General features: G+C 43.5%; 1 protein-coding gene across 1 annotated transcript in view; it reads right to left on the bottom strand.

Annotated features, from left to right (window-relative positions):
- Positions 1 to 27,008, bottom strand: part of aldh1a3 (aldehyde dehydrogenase 1 family, member A3) — a 71,898-nt gene that overhangs the window by 28,676 nt on the left and 16,214 nt on the right. The window contains exons 5-8 of the mRNA XM_028822963.2: positions 19,380 to 19,441; positions 13,162 to 13,290; positions 11,316 to 11,429; positions 3,196 to 3,298 (exon numbers count right to left, since the gene is read on the bottom strand). Of these exons, the coding sequence (XP_028678796.1) occupies positions 3,196 to 3,298; positions 11,316 to 11,429; positions 13,162 to 13,290; positions 19,380 to 19,441 (408 nt within the window). The remainder of the gene's footprint in view (positions 1 to 3,195; positions 3,299 to 11,315; positions 11,430 to 13,161; positions 13,291 to 19,379; positions 19,442 to 27,008) is intronic.

Genomic DNA, 27,008 nt, shown 5'->3' with positions numbered 1-27,008 from the left:
CTTTATTCTCGCCGTTTATATCGAGAGTAAAGTCGACATTTCCACTTTATTCTCGCCGTTTATATCGAGAGTAAAGTCGACATTTCCACTTTATTCTCGCCGTTTATATCGAGAGTAGTCGACATTTCCACTTTATTCTCGCCGTTTATATCGAGATTAAAGTCGACATTTCCACTTTATTCTCGCCGTTTATATCGAAATTAAAGTCGACATTTCCACTTTATTCTCGCTGTTTATATCGAAATTAAAGTCGACATTTCCACTTTATTCTCGCCGTTTATATCGAGAGTAAAGTCAACATTTCCACTTTATTCTCGCCGTTTATATCGAAATTAAAGTCGACATTTCCACTTTATTCTCGCCGTTTATATCGAGAGTAAAGTCGACATTTCCACTTTATTCTCACCATTTATATCGAGATTAATGTCAACATTTCCAGTTTTTCTCGCCGTTTACATTGAGATTAAAGTCGACATTTCCAATTTAAACCCTTGTTTTTTCTCTCTCTAACTTTGCCATGCCGTAAACTTCATTTCAAAATCAATGTTTAATTTACTAGATTTTCTCAAACCCTTTCAAAACTAATGTAGCGCATTAAACGTCCTGTTGCACCGAGAGGAGGCGCAGGCAGTGATCGCCACACAGAATACACTCGCTCCATGATATTCCTGCTCTCTGAACATTTAGAATGCTAAGATAAATACTTGATATTATTTTCATAATGAAATGCATTAAAGCAGGTATTAAACATGTGGGACTCTGCAGTTTTAATAAAAGGTAAAGTATCACGTCCGGTTAACGGAAACAGCCCAAAAGTTGATAGAAATCTACGTTTTGTACCTAATACTTGTATGCAAAATTTGGTTGACTGAAGTGAAAGTGTACTCAAGTTATCGTGTTTACACACACACACACACACACACACACACACACACACACAGGCTTCTCTCTATTATATAAAAAAATCTTGGGAGGAGACGAGACTTTTTCAGAGAGATAATTTCACATCTCGCGAGACGAGACTTTGTGCCAACAGATGAAGCTGGGGCGGAAATAAAAAACAAACAGTAGAAGAAGAAAAGACAGAGTAGAAGACAAAGTAGAGCGTTGTAAAGGGGTTCAAAAACGTTGGTGCGATACACATGCAGAGCAGGTTAGAGGTTATGAAAGTACTAAAATTCAAAAATCTCAAAAAAATGATAGTAAAGATTGAATTAGCGCAAACGGAAATTATTACTCGGTGAAAAAATGGAACAGCGAAAAGAGATCGAATATATGGACATGGGTGATATGACAGAGCTACTACAGGTTTAATTTGGTCAGGTGTATATTTATGATCCGGAGAAGCAATGCAACAAAGACTTGAAAGAGTTAAACAATCGGATGTATTATTAGAAATTCTACAGCCAATAATGGATACAAATCCATATGTTCAAAAGTATCGCACTTTACACTAAATTTATCTGAAAAACACAGACAAAGAAGTTTTCTTGGATTTCCATATGAATCTGAAAGATCACGCTCGCATATATAATATGCCAACATGTGATGAATTGTCCCCCGTATGGGCCGTCTCAAATTGGGACCCAAGTGCTGCCGTGCAGCAGATGACGCCTCAGCACCACACCAGTTCCAATCCCCAATATCTCCTGATATCTGCAAAAGGACGGACGAAGGTCCAAGTCTTTAGAGTCCTGGTGCTTCCTGGTTGTGAGAGATGGATGCTATCCGGTGACCTGAGATGAAGACTGGACTCCTTTGGTACTGTGTCTCTTCAGAGAATCCTTGGGTACCGCTGGTCTGACTTTGTGTTGCTCATGGAGTCCCAAATGAGGCACATGACCTGCATTGTGAGGGAGCGTCAGTTATGGCACTACGGCCATGAGGGTGATCCGGCTCGTAAGGTCCTCATTGTTGGGTACCCAAGTGCCTGGACCAGGCCAAGGGGTTGCCCATGTAACACCTGGCTGCTGCAGATAGAGGGGTCTGGACTGCGTGTCTGCCTGGGGGGGTTGCCAACAGGGATCCCGAGTTGTTTTGTCGTGTGGTGGGTGCGGCAACATGCTGTACCAGTGCATGCTCCCCAACTTGACTTGATGAATTGTCAGCGATCATAGTTTCGAAAGACGGAGATATCAAAGACAGAGTTGATATTCACGTTTATCCGTGAATAGTAAGATTCGGCGCAAGCGGCATATCCGGGAAATGACTAGCGCGTTGGGGTTGGCGAGAGAAGCGAGCAGAGGGCAGAGCCCCCTAGTAATTCTGAAAATGGTATTTTTGGACTCAGGGAGGTCTAAAATGTCGAGATTCATCCAAGTCTCGAAAAGGAATTTTTCAACAATTGCAATGCGTTCCCTATACTTTGTATACGAGAAAGTAAAACAAGCGATTCCCATGAGGTGTGAATGTGTTCGGACATGGGATCACTGACATGCAGTCTGTGCATGCTGTTTACGTTGGCGATCTCAGCAGAAAAACCACACACCTTGCCAAAGTGATACTTACAGGTGGGGCGTCCCGTCGATGCGATCACACAGCAGGCATTTTGACTTTGAAGCTATGTAATAAATGATAGTTGAAACTTCCAAAATGAACATCATTACACGCCTAAAAGCAGTGGACATAGTATTTGAAATAAACTGAAATGGGGGATAAGCTCATACAGCAGGCTAAAGGAGAGTAAAATGTGCAACATCATACAACGAAATGAAACTCCCCCAATATGTCTGCTGTGTAAACGACATTAAAGCACATCACGGCGTTCCCTCACCAGAACTCTGTAGAGTCACCCTAAATAAAGGCGCCCTTTCTTCACAGTGCCAAGCAGCACATTACTTTCATGTACTCTTCAAGTCATCAGATAATAACAGGCTTTCTAAAACCACTTACCCCATAAATATCACACATGTAAGCCCTCCATGAGGATTTCTGCAGGGAAAAATGGTTTCTACCCAATGAAAGAAGCCTGTAAGGGGGTTTCTTGTTAATTTTGTTTGCATGCAGGTTTAAGTAACTGGAGACTGAGACAAAGTGACTAATCACCTCCCGATGTGGCCCAAAACATAACAGACTAGGAGTGTGAAAACTTCCTAACACTGGAATAGACAGAAAACGAATCACCAGCTACATGGACAGACCCCTGCACCATTTCTGCTGTAAGTCGAGCAATGAACAGAATTGTGAAATTCTTACAGTCGGCGTCAGCGTAAACGATGCACGGGTTCTTCCCTCCCAGTTCCAAGGTCACTCTTTTAAGGTTACTTTTGGCAGCAGCTTCTTTGATGAGCTTTCCAACCTAAAAAAAAAGAAAGAAGCAAAGAGAATGAATGAATTGAGGGTCATAATGAAGCTTCATCACACACACACCGTCTTCAAACGCTGTCGTCTTCTTAGTGCCACACTCCAGACTAGGAAGACAAGCCGCTGGAGGATGCAAGGATGACTATGCCCATCAAGCTTAGAAGGAGTTGTGTGCCATTGTGAGAACAAAAGATCTGGACATGAAGAAGATGACTCAAATGCTATCACAAAATAAAGAAATCGTCATGTAGCTCACAATGCTCTAATCATGGCACTGGTTGACAGCGACTTGTTGCATGCTGATTAGCACATATAGGTAAGACTTTTCATTGGACTCTGTATAAATGACAATAATCCACCTTCAGAAAGGGAGAAGTGTCTGTATCTCTGCATATCTGGGTGTCTGTCCGGTTGCTCCGTCTCTCTGTCATTCCAACAGATGACGCATCACATACATTTGCTGTAATAAAATACTTTGCATGGGTCATTCCAACAGATGGTGCATGACAAACATGAACATTGCTTCTACAAATCCCATACCGAATGGCATATAAGGGCAGGCAGTGTGGCATAATGGTTAAGGCTTTGGACTTCAAAGCCTAAGGTTTTTGGTTCAAATCCCACTACTGACCCTGTGTGACCACATGCAAGTCACTTCACCTGCCTGTGCTCCAATTGGAAAAACAAAGGAAATGTAACCAATTGTACCTCAAATGTTATAATTCATCTTTGAAACAGGCACCAGGCTAATAATAATGTGTTCACAGCTGTACAACACACACACACCTACACAGCTAGTGTGGTGCCAAGGTGTCACTCATTGCACGGCTGCACTCTCGTCCTAATTTGGGATCCTGTGGTGGTTCATCATGTGGTGGGTGTGGCAACGCGCTGAATCAGTGCCTCTCTCTCTCTCTCTCATATATTTTATATATATATATATATATATATATATATATATATATATATATATATATATATATATGGTTGGGCGCGTATTTGTCATTCCAACAGTGGATGCATCACATACATTTGTAGTAATAAAATACTTTACATTTGACATTCCAACAGATGATGCATGACAAACATTAACACTGCTTCTACAAATCCCATACCAAATGGAATGTAAGGACAGTCAGTGTGGCATAATGGTTAAGGCTTTGGACTTCAAACCCCAAGATTATGGTTCATATCCCATTACTGACACTGTGTGACCACAGGCAAGTCACTTAAGCTGCCTATGCCCAAATGTCGTAAGTTGCCTTGGAGAAAGGAGCCAGCTTAATAATTATGTCCACACACACAGTATATACTGTATAATAAATAAATAAATAAATAACAACAGGGTTGTGTGTGTATTTGTCATTCCAACAGATGATGCATCACATACATTTGTAGTAATAATTTAAATTTGACATTCCAACAGATGGTGCATCACAAACATTAACACTGCTTCTACAAATCCCATACCAGATGAAATATAAGGACAGGCAGTGTGGCATAATGGTTAAGGCTTTGGACTTCAAACCCCAAGGTTATTGGTTCAAATCCCATTACTGACACTGTGTGACCACAGGCAAGTCACTTAAGCTGCCTATGCCCAAAAGTCATAAGTTGCCTTGGAGAAAGGAGCCAGCTTAATTATTATGTCCACACACACAGTATACACTGTATATATAAAAAACAGATGCATGTATTGCATTTGTCTTTCCAACAGATGAAGCATCCCACACATTTATAGTAATGTATCCCCCTTCTCCAGATCATTTGCTTGTCACTTAATGACCTACACCCTGAAACAGAATGGGGAAAGGCGAATGTCACAAACTTAGAAGACTCGAGTGTCTTTGCTTCATTTTTTCATTCATCGCCCATTTCGTTTTAATAAATATTCAATGAGCAATTGAGCAAGGAACAAAAAGAAAGTGGAGGCAAAATTGGAAGTTGAATGAGAGCAGATGTTTTGCAGATGCTAGAAATGACCTTTCCATGCAAAGATCTGCTGATACATGGAACAAATCCCCTTCAGTTCAAAGTGGTCCTGCACTAGAGGGGCTTTATGTCTCAATTAGGTCTTGTAAGCAGGCCGGGCCATCTTGAGCCGAGTCAGGCAGAATGTGTTGTTCTCTTCAAACATTTCCATGTCATGAGTGAAATCTCCATGAGGGTGATCATTTTTTTCCAGGGGGGAATCACATGATGAGGATTAACATTATTGTCACTTTGCTCGACCGTGACGCTTATTGCTGATATGTCGCTCAGTGGAGTTGGAATATGAGGTTTGCTCTGTAACTTGCTTATCCAGGGCAGATGGAGCCTATTCCAGCAATCACTGGGTAAAGGGCAGGAGCAGCTCCTGGACAGAGCGCCCGTTACAATGTTTAGTTCAAATGATTTTTTTCCTTAGACGTAGCTGCCATTTCTCTGAATCTCACAATGACGGCGACAGTATCGCCGAAACGGAGAGCGACAGGCAGCACATACAGTCGGGGGCCAGTGCATCCTTTATTTTTACCACCAGTCCAGAGAAGTCTTTAAAATCTAAAGTATAGTCTGTGTATCCCATAGGGGGTATTGCAGCACCCCAGACCCAACTTCTTAGTCGTCACAAGTCCCAGGTTCAAATGAAAAGTTTATTACAATTAATTCCTTTGACAAAGGCTGCTTTGTAATAAGCACCAGCACATTTCTGTTCTCCTTCCCTTTTCCTCCACTCTTCCCAGGAAAGTTTCATCCTCTCCCACCTGACTCCGAAATTTTATCTAAGAGCCAGGAGTACTTCCTGTGCCCGGACATTGCCCGTGGGAAGCACTTCCAGGACATGAGGAAGCCCAACAAAATAAGGGACTGCTAATCCCTGCAGCACCCATGGAAACCAACAGGGCTGTGCCATGGGACTACAGCTCCCAGCATGCTCTGTGGGTATCCCAACCTGGGGATGTTGCCATCTGTCATGTTGGGGGAGTAAACAGTTTTAAAAGGGTTACCTCCCCCTGTCAGATTTTTATACTGACCTCCTGGATGGGTTTAAAATCTATAGTCACCCATGCTGAGATTCTGATGTACTGAGAAAAGCGCTATATAAATGTAATGAATTATTATTATTATTATTATTACCCACATCATTATGGCTGAATCTTCACCTTTACTTACTGTAGGTGTTATTTATGACACTAACATTTAGTCATCAGGTTTCCAGAAAACATGGGTCTTGATATCGCACCACTTTAAGATATTATCGTGATAATTGGGTCATGGGAACCAACAAAACAAAGATGAACCTCATCAGGGTGATGGCAAGAGCAAAGTGTGGAGACCAAAAGGAACTGCCCGAGATCCAAAGCAGACCACCTCCTCTGTCAAACGCAGTGCTGGGGGTGTTATAGCTTGGGAATTTACGGCTGCCACAGGTCCTGGCACACTTCTCTTCATCGATGATGGAACTGCTGACGGCAAAATGAATTCTGAGGTGTGCAGAAACATCTGATCTGCTCGAGTTCCACTCCGTGCCTCCAAACTCACTGGACGCCACTTTATCTTACAATAAGATTATAGAAGACCACAGTAGGTGCTCCATTTCAGAAAGCCTTATTGCTTTATTTTCTTATTGATCATAATACATTTGGCACTTGGGCATCCAACAGAGTGTGGAGAGACTAATTAACAAATCGAGAAAGTGATCCCTTCTGGATCTAAAACTTTAAATGATATAATATTTGTGATTTTCTCTTTTCTTTTTTTTTAAAAAAAAAAAAAAAAAGATTGGGTTTAAAAATTCTGCCTTGAGCATCGTTCACCAGAACTCTTCTAAAATCAAGCGCTACTGGTTATTCTACATTCAGGCGTATGTTTCATTTCAAAAGGTGCCTGTTTTCATCAGTAACCCCAGAGGCTTTGTCTATCATCAGTGTAAATGAGCAGATGGAAACTCTTAGGGGAATTTCACCTGAAGCACACGAGAATCAAAAGAAAACACCTGCCAGTCATAAGTGGTGGGTGGAGCCTAATCACTGCTGGCATCTTTAGCGCCAGACGGAAATGGACAGGGCACCAGTGCACAGCCTTTATTACGGGCGACTCCTCGGCAGATATTATGTGATATTATCTACTGTTAAATTCTGGTCCGTTCTTGTAAATGTTTTATTTTTATACTGTACTAGTTGATTACCCTGCGGTGGGTTGGCACCCTGCCCAGGATTGGTCCCTGCCTTGTGCCCTGTGTTGGCTGGGATTGGCTCCAGCAGACCCCCGTGACCCTGTGTTCGGATTCAGCGGGTTGGAAAATGGATGGATGGATGGATAGTTGATTACCCAGTGGCTACTCTCACTGAGTGCAAGGGAAAAAAATAAAATGTAGTCTATAAGTTATTAAACAGTAAAACATTAACATTTAAGAAGTAAAGATACATTGAGCACTACTGGAGTGGTTTGGGGTAAACTACATTTTAAAGGCGCTGTAACACAACAGGTAAGTAGTACTAACAGCAGCTAAAATGTATTTGGATTATCTCTCGGTAGTAGATCCCTTGTGAAAGGCGCTACACGGCCGCTGTGGTATAGAAATTACATTTTCTATGTGATCGTCCAAATTTCTGCCTGACAACCTTGCACTACGTGCCTGTGATTTACTTCTTAAAATAACTTCATCACAAAAGGAACCTTGAATGTTGCGGAGTTTTAGTGACCCGAACTCACATTAAGGGACAGTAAGTAGTAGTGCAGGGTAATTTACAAACAGAGTCCTGCTTCGATGGCACCGATTACACTTATTCGCAAAGATTCCCACTCTCCCAGGAGCCGACGGGGGACTTGAAGTGTCAGAAACAGTGCGAGAAGAGAGGACGCTGCCCGAAACTGCGAAGCTCTCGACCCCGCGGAGCAGCCCGACATTCCGCGCCTCCCAGCGTCCACTTTGTTCTCCCGCACATTGTTAACAGCTCGGCGCAGTTAAAAAGTAGAAAGACGCAAAGCTGTTTTCCTCATCTCTTCTACTATCAAGTACTGCCAACTAAAAAAAAAAGTTACAATGTGGTAGTTCCGCGACAGTCACGTGGACGAATAAATAAAACTTCTCTGTCAGAACGCGCCTGGCGGTGGACAGCTCAGCGCTGTAGTCCAGAGAGGAGGGCTGGGAGAGGACGACGCGGGGTGCACTTCTATGGGATAGATCGGCATGTTTGTTTTTACTTCTTTTCAATATCGGTAAAATAACTCACACACAAATAATAACAATTCATAAAGACAATATAAAAATGGCGTCCACAAACGAACTGATTAGTTCTTGTATTATAATATGTTCTGTGGTCATACGTAATTTCCATATCGCGTGGTCATACGTAATTTCCATTCCATACGTAATTTTCATATCGCGTGGTCATACATAATTTCTGTTCCGTACGTAATTTCCCTATCGCGTGGTCATACGTAACTTCCGTTCCATACGTAATTTTCATATCGCGTGGTCATGCATAATTTCTGTTCCGTACGTAATTTCCCTATCGCGTGGTCATATGTAACTTCCGTTCCATACGTAATTTTCATATCGCATGGTCATACGTAATTTCCGTTCCATATGTAATTTCCATATCGCGTGGTGATATGTAATTACTGTTCCATACGTAATTTCCATATCGCGTGGTCATACGTAATTTCCGTTCCATACGTAATTTCCATATCGCGTGGTCATACGTAATTTCTGTTCCATAAGTAATTTTCATATCGCGTGGTCATACGTAATTTCCGTTCCATACGTAATTTCCATATCGCGTGGTCATACGTAAGTTCCGTTCCATACGTAATTTTCATATCGCGTGGTCATACGTAATTTCCGTTCCATACGTAATTTTCATATCGCGTGGTGATATGTAATTACCGTTCCATACGTAATTTCCATATCGCGTGGTCATACGTAATTTCCGTTCCATACGTAATTTCCATATCGCGTGGTCATACGTAATTTCCTTTTCAAACGCGAAAAGAATTTTATATATATAGACTGAGGATTTGTTCTGTTCTGTGTATTGTATTGTATTGACCCCCTTCTTTTTGACACCCACTGCACGCCCAACCTATCTGCAAAGGAGTCTCTCTTTGAACTGCCTTTCCTAAGGTTTCTTCCATTTTTTCCCCTACAGAGTTTTTCCTTGTCGTTTTAGAGAGTCAAGGCTAGGGGGCTGTGAAGAGGCAGGGCCTATTAAAGCCCATTGTGGCACTCCTTGTGTGATTTTGGGCTATACAAGAATAAACTGTATTGTATTGTATTACTGTGGGTATCATTTATATTATATGAAGTCATCCGGTTTGAAAGACTTTCTGTGACCAGGTGGGTATTGATAGGGCCTCACTAGATGATGTTATGATATGTTTTGACCATTTCTAGTTGTCTTTAAACACTGATAAAACAGAGATGACGCTGATCCTAACAATATTTGGTCATCCTTTAACTCAGTTGGACTCACCATTCATTTTGCTGAATCAGCCCGCAATCTCGGAGTTATCTTGGACTCTAGCGTGCCATTTAAAGTGCACATTCCAAAGTTGTCCAAATCGTGTTTCATCCATCTTACAAATGTTGGGGCATTTTTTAAATAAGTGGGATTCTGAGAAATTCATTCCTGCATTTATTTCTAGTAGGACTGACTACTGCAATGCGGTGTTCCCTGGATGTTCAAACTGTTCTTTATTCAGCTTTTAGTTGATCCAAAATGCTGCTGCAAGAATTATTACAGGAACAAGAAAATATGGACACATAACTCCAGTTCTTAAATCCTTACACTGGCTCCCGGTTAAGTTTAGGGCAGATTTAAAAATCCTCCTTTTAACATATAAAGCCTTAAACAGCCGAGGTCCGGCTTACTTATCTGAACTTATCATGACTTACAAACCAGAGCACACATTAAGATCTCAAGATGCCAAGGATTGCAAGGATTAATAAAATAACGGTAGGAGGTTGAGCTTTTAGTTACAGGGCCCCTAAACTGTGGGGTGGTCTGCCTGCTACTATAAGAGATGCCCCTTCAGTCTCAGGCTGAAGACTCACTACTTCAGTTTAGCACACCCTGCCTAGAGCTGCTGATTAACTGTACAGACTGCATCTCTGTTGTCAGTCATTAGCACTAAAACATAAATAATGTGATAGTTAGAATTTGTTACTAACCCTCACCTACTCCGTTTCTCCTCTCGGTACTCAAATGTGGCACTTGGTGCCACGGCCCACCTGCCAAGTTGTTTTGCCTGCCTAAGGTAAAGTCATCTCTGAAGGAGGATCACAGGAATCATCAGGTAGAGGGGTCCTGTCATCGGATTGGCTGGCCCAGCGCTGTCTCAGCTGTGGAATGGCCAATGGGGGGAGGCAGCTTGATGGCCGAGGTCTCCAGGACTCTGAACAAATCTGAATCGTATTATGGGATATCATCTACTGTTGAATTCTGCTCTGCGCTTTACTGTTATATTGTTTTGAGAATTACTTGTGTTCTGTTCTGTGTATTTTATTGTATTGATCCCCTTTTTTGGCACCCACTGCACGCCCAGCCCACCTGGAAAGGGGTCTCTCTTTGAAGTGCCTTTCCTAAGGTTTCTTCCATTTTTTTCCCTACGGAGTTTTTACGTTGTTTTCTTAGAGAGTCAAGGCTGGGGGGGGGCTGTCAAAAGGCAGGGCCTGTTAAAGCCCATTGCGACACTTCTTGTGTGATTTTGGGCAATATAAAAATAAACTGTATTGTATTGTATTTCAGACAGACTCTACAATACAATTATTAGTCTCTTTTAAAATTGACTGAAAAACTAATGAAATCATAATGTTGTTATGACTGCTTAGTGGCCGTCTTCTCTATTTTATTCTTTCTGCTCCACTCTTAGGTCTTGTAATTCCAAGACAGATGTTGTGCCTGCTGCTGGGGCCGAGTGTATTTACATTTTGTCAATATGGAGAGTGGAAGAGGCAGGACATTTGTTGTATCAAAATCAGTCAAACAACCACAATAAACCCACTCCCATAAATATAATAAACGTACCTCTGTTGATCCTGTGAATGCCACTTTGTCAACATCCATATGGCTTGATATGGCTGCTCCAGCTGTTGGTCCAAATCCTGGCACTATATTCACCACTCCAGGGGGGAAACCAGCCTGACCAAGGGAAGAAAAAAAAAAACAAAAAAACAAGCAAACATCAATTTTTGGATTATTTAATCCAATAGACTGTTTACAAACTTTATGAGACACAACACAACCGGCTGTCCCATCTAGTCGCTCGACCTATGATCGATGGTGAAATATCATGCTGACGTTTACTGAGGCTCTTCTTAGATATTGAAAAATGTACCATTTGATCTATCTTAATATTATTTGTAGTTTCCAATTTTCTTCAGTCTCATTCGGTGCCCAATCCTATATTCAAGTATATTTTTGATGTGAAAACAGGTTCGAGCAGCTGTTTGACCCCCCCCCACATACATTTCCATACCACACGTTTGATAGGATTGATAAAAGGATGTGTGTCTGTATCTGCGTGTCCATCTGCTTGCTATGTCTAGGTCATTCCAACGAATCCGATACCAAATGGTATATAACAGAGACATATGCATTGCGTTTGTCATTCCAACAGATGGCGCATCACAAATATTAAAACACTGCTTTTATGAATCCCATACCAAATGGCATATTTTAGAGACATACGCATTGCATTTTTTATTCCAACAGATTGTGCATCACAAACATAAACACAGCTGTTACAAATCCTAAAACCAAATGGCATAAGAGTAACTATGCATTGCATTTGTCATTTTAACAGATGCCACATCAAACACTTATAGGAATACAATGCATTATATTTGTCATTCCAACAAATGGCACATCACAAACAACACTGCTTTAACAAATTCCATACCAAATGGCATATTTTAGAGATATATGCATTGCATTTCTCATTCCAACAAATGGTGTATCACAAGCATGAACGATGCTTTAATGAATACTACACAAAATAGTGCATAACAGAGACATATGCATTGCATTTGTCATTCCAACAGATGCCGCATCACAGACATGAATGTTGCTTTTATGAATCCCATACCAAAGGGCATATTTTAGAGACATACACATTGCATTCTTCATTCTAACAGATTGCACATCACAGACAAACACTGCTGTTATGAATCCTAAAACCAAATGGCTTAAGAGTGACGTATGCATTGCATTTGTCATTTCAACAGATGCCACATCAAACACATTTGTAGTAATACAATGCATTATATTTGTGATTCCAACAAATGGCACATCACAAACAACACTGCTTTTATGAATCCCATACCAAGTGGCATATAAAAGAGAGACATATGCATTGCATGTCATTCCAACAGATGGCATATCAAACACATTTGCGGTAATGCATTTTATTACAAATGTTTGGGATGTGCCACCTGTTAGAATGACAAATGCATTTTATTTACTACATGCATCACAAAATACATTCCAAGTGATGGTGCCCTGCAAACGTTAACGTGTAGGTCTACAATGTTCAGCCTTAGGTGGGTAGCCCTGCTAGGGTCCTTAATAAAATTCCCATAGCTTTATTTTCCCCCTTGCTGGGTTAGTTTTGGTCTCTAATGTGCAACCGTTGATATTTTCAGTAGATTTATTCAGACGGGCCATCTGCAAAAGTGACTTTTTGAGTCTGCGAGCATCAACACAGAGCTGACGCCTGGTTTACACTTTTGGTGCCATTCTGCATGGAATGCAGCCATAATGACTGGCACGCAATGCTTGGCTCTTTTTCATTCACTGAACAAATGTTTATATCTGATGGGCAGCTAAAGCGCCAGCAGACTGCTTTAAGTCTCGTCCGTAATCAGATACCAACCTCTTTCACCAAGGCGCCCATGTAGAGTGCTGTCAGAGGCGTTTGCTCCGCAGGTTTCAGGACGATGGTGTTCCCACAGCACAAGGCCGGTGCGACTTTCCAGGTGAGCATTAGCAATGGAAAATTCCACTGGGAAAAAAACGGAAAAAAAAAAAAGCTGTCATAAAAGACAACCACTTGATACAAATGAACAATAAAAAGAATAAACTGGTTTATCAGAACACAGTTTAGCTGCTCTGTATGCACAGATACATAGTCAAGCAGCCACACCATTCAAAGCGCTGACCGCTGATGTGACCAGTGGCACCTGTCATGGGCTGGGGTATCTAAAGCAGCAGGTGAACTGTAGGTTCTGGAAGGTCATGTGATGGAAGCAGGAAAAGTGGGCAAGCGTAAGAGAGCATGGGGGGGCCATGAGGTCACTAGAAAGGGGTGTGTGGCACTCCCAATATCTCTGCCGAAGGATGATGGTCCAGTGATTGAAGTTCGGATGATTGTGCCACGATGGGTTAAAAAACATCCAATCTCGGAGGACACCCCCCAACCCCCCCCGGAAACAAAACACTGTCCTAACGTCATGTCACATTTCAGCCAGGGTTCCTGGGGTTTAAAGTCTTGCTTCATGGATTTGTTTGTGTCTTTTCTTTATTACAGGGGTGGGCAGTATCGGTCCTGGAGGGCCGTGGTGGCTGCAGGTTTTCATTCCAATCCAGCTGCCTAATTAGAAACCAATCCTTGCCAGCCTGCCACATTATTTCATTTGATGGCTTGTTAGTCTGCAATGTTAGCTTCTTACAGTATCTCACCAAAGTGAGTACACCCCTCACATTTTTGTAAATATTTTATTCTATCTTTTCATGGGACAACACTGAAGATATGACACTTTGACACAATGTAAAGTAGTCCGTGCTCACCTTGTATCACAGTGTGAACTTACTGTCCCCTCAAAATAACTCGACACACAGCCATTAATGTCTAACAACAAAAGTGAGTACACCCCTAAGTGAAAAATGTCCAAATTGTGCCCAATTGGCCATTTTTCCTCCTCGGTGTCATGTGACTCATTCGTGTTACAAGGTTCTCAGGTGTGTTAAATTTGGTGTTCTCGCTCTCACACTCTCTCATACTGCTCACTGGAAGTTCAACATGGCACCTCATGGCAAAGACCTCACTGAAGATCTGAAAACAAGAATTGTTGCTCTACATAAAGATGGCCTCGGCTATAAGAAGATTGGCAACACCCTGAAACTGAGCTGCAGCACGGTGGCCAAGACCACACAGCGGTTTAACAGGACAGGCCTCGCCATGGTCGACCAGAGAAGATGAGTGCCCGTGCTCAGCGTCATATCCAGTGGTTGTCTTTTAAAAATAGACGTATGAGTGCTGCCAGCATTGCTGCAGAGAGGGGTCAGCCTGTCAGAGCTCAGACCATACGCCCGCTGCACACGGCATCAAATTGGTCTGCACGGCTGTCGTCCCAGAAGGAAGCCTCTTCTAAAGATGAGGCACAAGAAAGCCCACAAACAGTTTGCTGAAGATGAGCAGACTAAAGTCATGGATTACTGGAACCACATCCTGTGGTCTGTTGGACTTAAGTGCAGCATTTGACACCATCGACCATTCTATTTTACTGCACAGGCTACAAAATGATGTTGGGCTTACAGGCACCGTGCTCGCTTGGTTTAGTTCTTACTATCAAATCGATTCCAATATGTACAGAAATGTGCTGACAGGACTCCATCATTATACACAGAAGTTCAATATGGTGTCCCGCAGGGCTCAGTACTGGGACCTTTACTGTTTTCACTTTACATGCTTCCACTCATTAGGAAACATAATGTTAATTTTCACTCGTATGCAGATGACACCCAGTTATACCTTTCATTTAAATCAAATGAAGTTTCTCCGATGTTGTCTTTAATTAGTTGTGTTAGCGAATTAAAAGGAGTGGATGAATGAGAACTACTTGTCTTTAAATACAGATAAAACAGAGATGTTAACTGTTGGAGGGAATGACGCTGATCATAACAATATTTTGTCATCATTTAACTCAGTTGGAATCCCAATTAATTTTACTGAATCAGCCCGCAATCTAGGAGTTATCTTTGACTCTAGCATGTCATTTAAAGCGCATATTACAAAGATGTCCAAAGCAGTGTTTCCAGCAATGTTAGGAAATTAAGGCGCTTTCTAAATAAACAGGATTCTGAGAAATTAATTCATGCATTTATCTCTAGTAGGATTTACTACTGCAATGTGGTGTTCACTGGATGTTCAAACTGTTCTCTATACAGCCTCCATCCAGTTAATCCAAAATGCGGCTGCAAGAATTATTACAAGAACAAGAAAATACAAACACATAACTCCAGTTCTTAAATCCTTACACTGACTCCTGGTTAAGTTTAGGGCAGATTTCAAAATCCTCCTTTTAACATATAAAGCATTAAATGGCCAAGGTCTGGCTTACTTGTTGGAACTTATCATGACTTACAAAGCAGAGCGCACATTAAGATCTCAAGATGCTGCTCTGCTTATGGTTCCAAGGACTAATAAAATAACAATGGGAGGTCGAGCTTTTAGTTACAGGGCCCCTAAACTGTGGAGTGGTCTGCCTGCTACTATAAGAGATGCCCCTTCAGTCTCAGGCTGTAGACTCAACTTCAGTTTAGCACACCCTGACTAGAGCTGCTGATTAACTGTACAGACTGCATCTCTGTTGTTAGTCATTAGCAGTAAAACATAAGTAACATCCATCCATCCATTTTCCAACCCGCTGAATCCGAACACAGGGTCACGGGGGTCTGCTGGAGCCAATCCCAGCCAACACAGGGCACAAGGCAGGAACCAATCCTGGGCAGGGTGCCAACCCACCGCAGGACACACACAAACACACCCACACACCAAGCACACACTAGGGCCAATTTAGAATCACCAATCCACCTAACCTGCATGTCTTTGGACTGTGGGAGGAAACCGGAGCGCCCGGAGGAAACCCACGGAGACACGGGGAGAACATGCAAATTCCACGCAGGGTGGACCCGGGAAGTGAACCCAGGTCTCCTAACTGCTAGGCAGCAGCGCTACCACTGCGCCACCGTGCAGCCCATAAGTAACATGATAGTTAGAATTTGTTACTAACCCTCACCTATTCTGTTTCTCTTCTCAGTACTCAAATGTGGCACTTGGTGCCACGGCCCACCTGCCAAGTTGTTTTGCCTACCTAAGGTAAAGTCATCCCTGCTGGAGGATCGCAGGAATCATGGGAAGGAGGGGTCCTTTCATCGGATTGGCTGACCAAGCGCTGTTTCAGCCGTGGAATGGCCAAATGGGGGAGGCAGCTTGATGGATGAGGTCTCCAGGACTCTAAACGAATCCAAATCTTCTTATGTGATATCATCTACTGTTAAATTTTGCTCCGTACTTCTAAAATTTTTATTTTTATACTGTATTGAGGATTTGTTCTGTTCTGTGTATTGTATTGTATTGACCCCCTTCTTTTGACACCCACTGCACGCCCAACTTACCTGGAAAGGGGTCTCTCCTTGAACTGCCTTTCCTAAGGTTTCTTCCATTTTTTCCCTACAGAGTTTTTTTTTTTGGAGTTTTTCCTGTCTTCTTAGAGAGTCAAGGCTGGGGGGCTGTCAAGAGGCAGGGCCTGCTAAAGCCTATTGCAGCACTTCTTGTGTGATTTTGGGCTACATAAAAATAAATTGTATTGTATTGTATTGTATAAACTTCTTTGGTTCAGATGGTGTCAAGCGTGTCTGGCGGCAACCAGGTGAGGAGTACAAAGACAAGTATATCTTGTCTACAGTCAAGCATGGTGGTGGGACTGTCATGGCTTGGGGCTGCACGAGTGCTGCCGGCACTGGGGAGCTACAGTTCACTGAGGGCACCATGAATGCCAACATGTACTGTTACACACTGAAGCAGAGTATGATCCCCTCACTTCGGAAACTGAATATGATAACGACCCCAAACACACCCACAAGACGACCACTGCCTCGTTAAAGAAACTGAGGGTAAAGGTGCTGGTCTGGCCAAGCATGTCTCCAGACCTAAACCCTATTGAGCATCTGTGGTGTAGGTGGAGGAGCGCCAGGTCTCTAACATCCACCCGCTCTGTGATGTCATCATGGAGGAATGGCAACCTGTGAAGCTTCTGTGAACTCCATGAGAAGAGAGTTAAAGCAGTGCTGGAAAATAATGGTGGCCACACAAAATATCGACACTTTGGGCACAATTTGGACATTTTTCACTTAGGGGTGTACTCACTTTTGTTGTTAGACATTAATGGCTGTGTGTTGAGTTATTTTGAGGGGACAGCAGATTCACACAAGCTGTACATGGACTACTTGACATTGGATCAAAGTGTCATATCTTCAGTGTTGTCCCATGAAAAGATAGAATAAAATATTTACAAAAATGTGAGGGGTGTACTCACTTTTGTGAGATACTGTATGTCGTTGGTTTTTTCCTTTCCACGGATATCATCCAAATGATTTGTAGCCTAAAACCGATCTTTTTCAGTCTGTCACATTTTCCTATTAAGTGTTTTATTAAATCAAACAGCGCAGGATGAACACACACAGGTGTAAATGGGAACAAGTTAGATGGGGAACTGCTGGCTCCTTCGTCATTTGCCATCTTATTGCTAATAAAGGAGCCATTAAAACAGGGAATGCGGCTTTTTAAGATTGAAATAAGCAATTAAGGGTGGGGAACCTTAACAAGCGAGACCACTAAAATGAAGCATCAAGATGTCACTTGTGCTTCATCAGGAGTAATTGACTTCTCATTTAGAAACTGGGTTGGAACAAAAACCTGCAGCCACTGTGAGGACTTACACTGCCCACCCCCTGCTTTATTATCTGTATCGTGTACTAAGCCTGGTTTTTATGTTTCATACGTTTTGTGGGTGCTTCTACCCGCCAATCACTGCCAGGAACATCCTTCTGCCCTGGAGGGTCTCCCACAGTTCCTTGCGGTTCACTGAATGCGCTCTTGGAGTTGGTGAGTTCTTGTGTTCCTCTGTGCTGTTCTGACATCTCTGGATCTTTGCCTTTCATATTCCGTTTTCCGACTGTTTTCGGGATTTTCTGCACTAGGACTGCTTTGTGTTGTTTTAAGGCAGCTCCATTCTGCCATTGTGCCCGACAAACCTCCACACTTATCCCAGAGCGTTTTCATTTTCATGACGTTTGTGTTTGCCCGCTCTGGACCCGTGAAGGAGACTCTCTGGTCTTTTGGGGTGTGCAGGAAACTGCTGGACAGGGTGGTGTTCAGTGTGGGAAGCAACCAGAGCTCAGAAGAAACACAAGACCTGAAGAAACTCATCAGGAAGAGGTGAACTCGCCATCACAGGGCCAACCCGGTGGGAAAACTGGGGACCCCGATGTGAAAAAATCCTCTCCGGGGGGCGCTCTCTCCGAGCATTTTCAGCCACAGGCTCATTCCACCTCGGTGTGCTCAGAAGGACCTCTGGGGGGGTCTTTTCTGCCCACTGCTATCAGGCAGTTCAATGCTTCCTCCCGATGTACACGTTAATTTTATTTTATTGATTTGATCGATTGATTGGCTGTCCTGTCAGTCGGTATCTTTCTTTATGTTTCTGTATTCATCCGAACTTCCACGTCGGATTAATAAAGTTTATCTAATCGACTTCATCTAGCTGGGGTTTGGCGGTATATCCCCCTCTAGTGGGCATTACCAGAAGTGCTTCTGCAACTTTTTTGGAACTTGCATGTCTTGGGCTGCGGTGGGCTGGCGCCCTGCCCGGGGTTTATTTTCTGCCTTGCGTCCTGTGTTGGCTAGGATTGGCTCCGGCAGACCCCCGTGACCCTATGTTAGGATATAGCGGGTTGGATAATGGATGGATGGATGGATGTCTTGGGACATCCGTTGTCATGACTTGACGAGAAAAACTGAAACACTCGTAGGATCCTGCAGCTCATTTTATGACATGTGATGCTTATATGGATATCGAAGGGGTCTTTGTTCCCCCCATCCATAAATCTAATTCATTATGAGCTCTTTGATCAAGACATCAAAATGCACAAAAAAATTAATTTAGCCATTACTGGACACACACTGCAGTTTACAGACTAGAATTAAATTCTCTCCCCCTTTGTCACATTCTTTTCAATGCGCTGGAAAACTGGAAAAGGCGTCTCAAGTAAAACGAAAAATCCGATTTTAGTGCCGCCAGTTATACTTACAGGAATGATCGCACCACAGATGCCAATGGGTTCGTGTTTAGTGAAACAGACAAATTCATCATCTGTAAAATAAAAAAATAAAAATATAAAAATAGTCATAAAGGCGTGCATTTGAAACAGTAAAATAAAACATTGGAAGCAGGACAGGAAACTCGGATGAGGGACATTCTGTTAGGTGACTGAGCCTTCAAGTGGAAAGGTGGCCTCTGAAACCAAATCAGACTCTTCTGGCCTAAGGGTGGCACTAAAGGTGAATGAATCTGCGGACATGAGGAGCACCTGGGACGGCTGGGGTCCTTCAGGTCCACACTAGCAGTAGGCGTCCCCCTCGTGGGAGTGGAGCCTACCTGGGCGGGGCCGCATATAACAGGACAAACTCAAGCACACGATCACCACGGAAACAGTTTGGACAGGAGGTGGCAGCTGTGGCATTCAGATGGGTCATAGATGGTGCAAAATAAGTAATATGGCAAGGTCAGTAAATTTAACTTAACATTAAAAATGCCTAATGATCTCGTGCAAATGGGCACAGTAACTTGTAACAAGTTTTCGCTTTTTTTGTCAGGGAGCCTCCACAATTTTTTACTTTGTTAGGTTTTTAGGGGGTCCTCAACAATCCCCCCTGGTAGTTTGCCCCTTGCTTGACTGTTTCACACAGACACACACATACTGTAGGACTTGTTGTATTCATACTGGTGATGTCAGAATACAGTGAACGTCTTACTTGCTGGTCTCACCGACATGCAACCCGACTCCACTCCCCGGGCACACGGATAACCAAAGGGCAGCAGGCGGCAATTACAGCGTACTGGCACAACTCCAACATGATGAACCACTGCAGAAGTTCATTTATTCAACCAAAACCTGATGTGCTCCCAGCCTCGGTTTCCATGGCGACTCCACATGGACCCCCCTCATGAGCGTCTTTGGTTACATGCGTCAGTGGACTGGTGGTCCGTCCTGACTTGGTTGATGCACCCAGCATCTCTTGATGCTTCCAGGAGAAATGATTTAGAGAGCGGCTGGAGGGCTGGAACTTCCACGCCAATGGCGTGTGATGGACAACAGGGATGGGCTGGCATTCTGGCCAGGATGGTTCAAGGTTCCTTACCTGGCTGGGAGGCCAGCTTAAACAGAAGGACGGGGGAGACCAGTCGCATGGACTATTTACTCCCCCACGATACCAATAGGTGGCAGCCTTTTCTTGTCTACGGTGCCTGCATGGATACCTGCAGGGCAGGCTGGGAATTGTAGTCCTGGTGTTGCATGGGGCTGCACTTCTGCCCGACCTGGAAGTGCTTCCAAACTATAGTGTGGGAATGCCGGAAGTACATCATGGGTCTGGCATAAAGGAAGCCGCTCGACCTCACCCAGGGGAGTCGGAGTTGGGAGAGGAGGTGGATAATGCGCGCCTGGAGGAGAGGAAGGAGGAGAGAACAGGAAGAGGAGAAGAGATCCAACGTGTGAGGGACGGGATACACTTGATGGTACGTGACTTGGACGCTAAACAAGCGGTGTACTCGTTATACTTGCGCGTGTACTTTGTGCAAATCTGGAGGATTCCACCAGGTGGCAGTGTGAGAAATCGTCACGGTGAGAAAACAACGCCCGGTTTCGCGGTGGTGTGAGTTGAGGAAAGACGTTGAAGATCAGATTGCATTCTGATGCTGCTGTGGTAAGAGTGACACGGAAGATGGTACGCGAGACCTTGAAATGATTCCAATGGGGAATATGTGATGCCTTGTATTGCATCTGTGAGAAACGGATGAAGAGAAGCGCTACAAAGACTTTCGTACGTACGTCAGCATTTCGGTTTGAGGATTTGCTCCACTGCATCGCACCGTTCGTCAGAAAACCAAAGGACGCACTGTTGGATCCTGTGTTTCACTTGTGGCGGTGGAATCCCCACTTCTTTTTCCGCTTGGCTTCCGTTTCGTCTCGCACATTTCCACTGATTTTGGTGATTTGATGCCAGCTCTTCCGACAGGCTGGTCTGTCACCATGGGGATGTTGACAGTAAAACAACGACGCTGACGTCACGCACCAAAACTTGAACACACACGCGGCACCCAAATTTTTTTTAATGGTACTGAAACTTGCACACATGCCGTGTTCATTTCTGACCATGTGATCAGAGGACATGTGAAAAGAGCGTGGTAGCCATGATGTGTGGACGTGAGCATTCTGAGCTCTTTATATATCCCGGCCCTAAGAACATGGGACATGTGGTGGGTACCTTCTTGTAAGGTACTTTGGTTAATAAACTGGTTTTATTTCAACCTGGGACTTGCATAGTGTAGTAGTGTTTGGGATGTTGCAACGCCCCCTACTGGTCACACTAGAAATATATAAAAAAAGAATATCTCTGTGTATGCCAACTATACAATCCCGCATCCTTTGACCAATCTGGAGCAAATTTGGCATAGCGGCACTCTGCTGCAGCCACCCAAAGGAGGGCTACTCGCATTATGAAGGGGATGGGAGCCTCATCCCCCCAGAAGAGTCAAAAACCGTCGGAGATCCAATGGAGTCAGGTCTGTCGGAGATCGGAACTGGTGTGGCGCTGTGGTGTCAGCTGTTGCATGGCAACACTCAGGTGCCAATTTGAGGCGGGTAGTCACATGGAATGTCTTGTGTCTCTGGCATGATGATCATCTTCTTCGGCTGTCTTGGCTGTGTAAACTCGCTCTCCGAGGTGCACAGACCTGGGACTTGGCAGATCTCTGTAGGTGTTGGTCTGGTCGCTCTGATGGCGGTTATACTCAGGGAGTAGCTGCCGTGGATGCTATGCAGTGACCCGAGATGAAGACTGGACTCCTTCAGTACTGTGTTTCTTTGGGGGGGGGGGGGGGGGCCGTCCTTGGGTACCACTGGTTTGGCTTGGTTGTTCACGGAGTCCCTGCATTGTGAGGGAGTGACAGGTATGGCACTACAGCCGTGTGGCGCGATTACCCGAGGGTGATCCGGCTCACAGGACCCTCATTGTTGAGGACCAGGCCAAGGGGATGCCCACGTAACACCTGGCTGCAGCAGATGGAGGGTCATTTCTGGAGGGTGGGACTGGACCGCACGTCTGCCTGGGGGACACCAACTGGGATCCCTATCTGTTTTGACCTGTGGTGGGTGCAGCAACATGCTGTACCAGTGCAGGACCCCCAACCTGTCCTGACCTGCACTCCTAGGACCATATGGACAAGATAGACTACTTTGGAAACCAACATTGTGACCCCTTGGGGGGGGGGGGGGGGGTCACCTGCTGGCTCAGAGCAAGTGAAAAATGCAAACTGGCTGAATAACCGGAGCTTAATACGACTCACTCGGGCAACACCATGTGCTGCTATCTGCTGTCGTGTAAAAAGGAGTGGTTGGGCAGGAAAGAATGAACGAACGAAAGAAGAACGTCTGGGCATTACCTGTGAAGGTATTTGTTAAAATAAATTATTATTTGAACCGGGACTTGTGTTGGCGTGTTGGAGAGTTTGTTGGCTCATTGGCGCCCCCCTACAGGTCACAAGATTTACCCCATGCACTAGGGTGCTAGGATCGACAGCTTTTTTGGGTTCATAAGATGCACAGGCGAACGTCTCCGCAATGCGGCAGACACAAAGGCTGAACGATGATGATATCTACTTGATGATCGTTTCCAGACAAATAATCAGGGGATGATCTGCAAAAAAAAAAACAAAAAGAGACCGGGATGCCCTTTGTAACGAGTAAGAAAGGAGAAGTGGGCTCAGTGAGCAGTTTTGTCAGCGAGCCGAGTGAAATCTCATCCCGCAGGCGCCGCTCGGTTCAGACTTCTTCTTTCATGACGCCTGTTATTCCATTCAGATAGCTTGGCGAGGTGACAAATGGCATTACTCACGGGGAGTGAAATGATGAAAGTGATAACGATTTGACAAAAACAAAACAAAACAAAAAAAAAGAAACAAAAGCGAGTTATGTCCTAATGACACATTCTGGTATTGCACACGGATGAAAGAACGAGAGAAAGAAAGAGAGAAAGAAAGAAAGAAAGAAAATGTCGAACTCTACCGTACGTCACTTCAGCTCTCAGGAACCGTGGGGGGGATTTTTTGAGTTAGGCGGATTGCTGAGGGGACGAATCGGAGGAAAAAGACAGTTAGCCTTTCCTTCATATAGTGCCTTTCATGGAACTTTATAAAGTATTCGTGTGGCGTATGGATTCTGTGGGGCTGGTGGGTCTCACATTGAAAGAACTTGAAAGAGCTCGTTGTCATTGATATTATTACTGAGGTCAGGCAGTTACTTCAGGTAAAGGAGGAGACCTGCCTGCTAATCACAGTTACATGTTGATACGAGAATGTCGCTGTACTCTGCACACCCGACAGTAATGACCCTATACAATTATTACTGTTATGGAGGTCAGGTGTTTATTTTGGGTAAGGAAGGCGGGCGTTTCGAGGTCAGGAAGTTCATTGCATGGCGCCGGAGAAGGCAACGGGTTGCATTTTGAGTAGCACAGGCCAGCAAGCATTCACTATACTCTGTACAATGCGACAGCAATAAAAGGATAAGGGCCTGTGAAGCTGTGTGTCCATCTAGTTGCTATCACTCTATGATTCCAACAGATGGTGCATCACAAACATTAACACTGCTTTTACAAATCCCATGCCAAAATGATCTATAACAGACATATGCATTACGTGTTATTCTAATAGATGGCGCATCACAACCCTTTGTAGTAATAAAATGCACTCCAATTGTCTTTCCAACAGATCTACAACATAGAGATATGCATTGCATTTGTTATTCTAACAGATGGCAAACAAACATTAACACTTTTTACAAATTATGTAACAAATTATCTACAACATAACATATGCGTTGCATTTGTCATTCCAACAGATGATGCCCCACAAACATCCATCCATCCATTATCCAACCCACTATATCCTAACTACAGGGTCACGGGGGTCTGCTGGAGCCAATCCCTGCCAACACAGGGCGCCAGCCCACCACAGGACACCCCCACACACCAAGCACCCACTAGGGACAATTTAGGATCGCCAATTCACCTAATCTGCATGTCTTTGGACTGTGGGAGGAAACCCACGCAGACACGGGGAGAACATGCAAACTCCACGCAGGGAGGACCCGGGAATCGAACCCAGGTCCCCTAACTGCAAGGCAGCAGTGCTACCCACTGCGCCACCGTGCCGCCCCCACAAACATTAAAACTGCTTTAATGAAACTTATACCAATTGATCTATAACACCGACACATGCATTGCATTTGTTATTCTAATAGATGGCACATCATAACAATTTGTAGTAATGAAATGTATTCCATTTGTCATTCCAACAGATGATGCACCACAAACATTAACACTGATTTTATGAAACCAAATGATCTAACACAGAGACATATGCATTGCATTTTTTTATTCAAACAGATGGCACATCACAACCGTTTGCAGTAATAAATTGCATTTCAGTTGTCATTCCAACAGATGGTACATCCTAAACATTAACACATGATCTACAAATTAGAGCTATGGGTATGCATCTGTTATTCTAACAGATGGCACACCACAAACATTTGCGGTAATAAAATGCATTGCATTTGTCTTTCCAACAGATGGTTCACCACAAACATTAAACACTGCTTTTTACAAATCTTCTACCAAATGATCTAACAGAGACATATGCATTGCATGTTATTCTAATAGATGGCGCATCACAACCCTTTGTAGTAATAAAATGCACTCCAATTGTCTTTCCAACAGATGGTGCATCACAAACAGTAACACTTGGTCTACAACATGGAGATATGCATTGCATTTGTTATTCTAACAGATGGCACATAAACATTAACACTCTTTACAAATTCTACAACAAATTTTCTACAACATAGACATATGCGTTGCATTTGTCATTCCAACAGATGATGCCCCACAAACAGCAAATCTGCTTTTACGAAACTTATACCAATTGATCTATAACAGAGACATATGCATTGCATATTATTCTAACAGATGGCACATCATATACATTTGCGGTAATAAAATGCATTGCATTTGTCATTCCAACAGATGGTGCACCACAAACATTGAACACTGATTTTTACAAATCTTCTACCAAATGATCTATAACAGAGACATATGCATTGCTTGTTATTCTAATAGATGGTGCATCACAACCCTTTGTAGTAATAAAATGCATTTCTTTTGCCAATCCAACAGATGGTGCACGAGAAGGCAACAAAACTGTACAAAAAGGGAGGTGCCTATGATATTATTTATCTAGATTTTCAGAAGTATTTTGAGAAGGTCCCCACATAAGAGGTCAATGATCAAACTAAAAGTAGTGGGACTTGAGGGCGTGGTCTGTAGGTGAGGACAAACACGGGAAGCATGGTGGGGGGAACTTTTTCAGATTTAGGCGGAGTTAAAAAATGGTGTCCAGCAGGGGTCAGTGCTGAGGCTACTGCTATTATACAAAAAGTGTACAACATGCCAAACTTATAGCACTTTGGCGCGGAGTAATTATTCACCATTTGTATAAATGATGTGTGCACAACAGAGGCGTCACTGTACAGGACAGTGGGCTGAGACCTCAGGTTAAGTAAGTGTGTCACACCATACATACACACACTTCATGTAGTGTGTCACGTCCTCGGCTCACAGCATCGTTCCATAAATGAATGACTACCTCCTCAGGATTTTTTTAGAAATGAAAGTCTTTTGGGACCCGCAGAGCCCAAACTTCTCCTCGTACCACAAGAGCTCTCATGGGATACTCAAGCTGGCATCCAAATATCCAATAAGTGTTACATTTCCTCTTCTGGCTGGGGTCCTGTCCCTTGTTTTGTGTAGTTTCTGGTGTAATGTATTTATGCCAGTGTTACTTTTCTTAATTATCTGCTTTCTGTTATATTCCACGTGTTTTGTGGGTGGTTCCCTAAGAGGCGGGGCCAGCTGCCCATCAGAAGTAGGCACTGCCCATTTTTAGCCCTAGAAAGATGGGGGCATCACGAGGGCACTAGCAAGAGCCAAGCGTTTATTGAGATTTTGCTCTGCCTTGTGCGTATTGTGATTTTCAGAATCTTAGACCATTTTGCTTTATTTATTTTTTTTACCATTCCCTGGATTTCTCTGTTGGCACTTGGTTGCTTTTGGGATTTCCTTTTTGCCAGCATTGTATGCCTGCTGTGCTCTTTGGAGCTTCACAGTGTAGCTCAGCCTTTTTGTGAAATAGATTTGTATTTTATAAAGATCCTGCGTTTGCCCCTTGCATCTTGCTGGGGTTGGATGGCAAGTGTCACCCCCTAGTGAGCAATTTTGGAAGTGTTTTCGCAACTCTTTATAGTGATCCGAGCTGATGTGAGAAACGACTCACGTGAAAGTGTTCTGCTTTGCAACAAATCCTTGAAATAAATTGATTTTACTGGCGTGGTACGGATTATATGAAGAAGGCAGCTGCAGAAAAATAAAACCACACAGTTAAACACCAAAGTGCGATCAAAGCTTTAAGGAGCAAGAGAGAGCTTCACATTTCACAATGCTGTCAGCTGACAGAGCTGGAGGTGACAGAGTTAAAGATGTTAAAATCTGCATTGGGGGTGACGAGGATGGACAGGATTAGAAATGAGGATGTTAAAGGGTCC

Source organism: Erpetoichthys calabaricus, chromosome 17 (assembly GCF_900747795.2).
Source record: "Erpetoichthys calabaricus chromosome 17, fErpCal1.3, whole genome shotgun sequence".
NCBI classification, from domain to species: domain Eukaryota; kingdom Metazoa; phylum Chordata; class Cladistia; order Polypteriformes; family Polypteridae; genus Erpetoichthys; species Erpetoichthys calabaricus.
The sequence above is the reverse complement of the archived record's forward strand: the minus strand, read 5'-3'. Positions and strand labels throughout refer to the sequence as shown.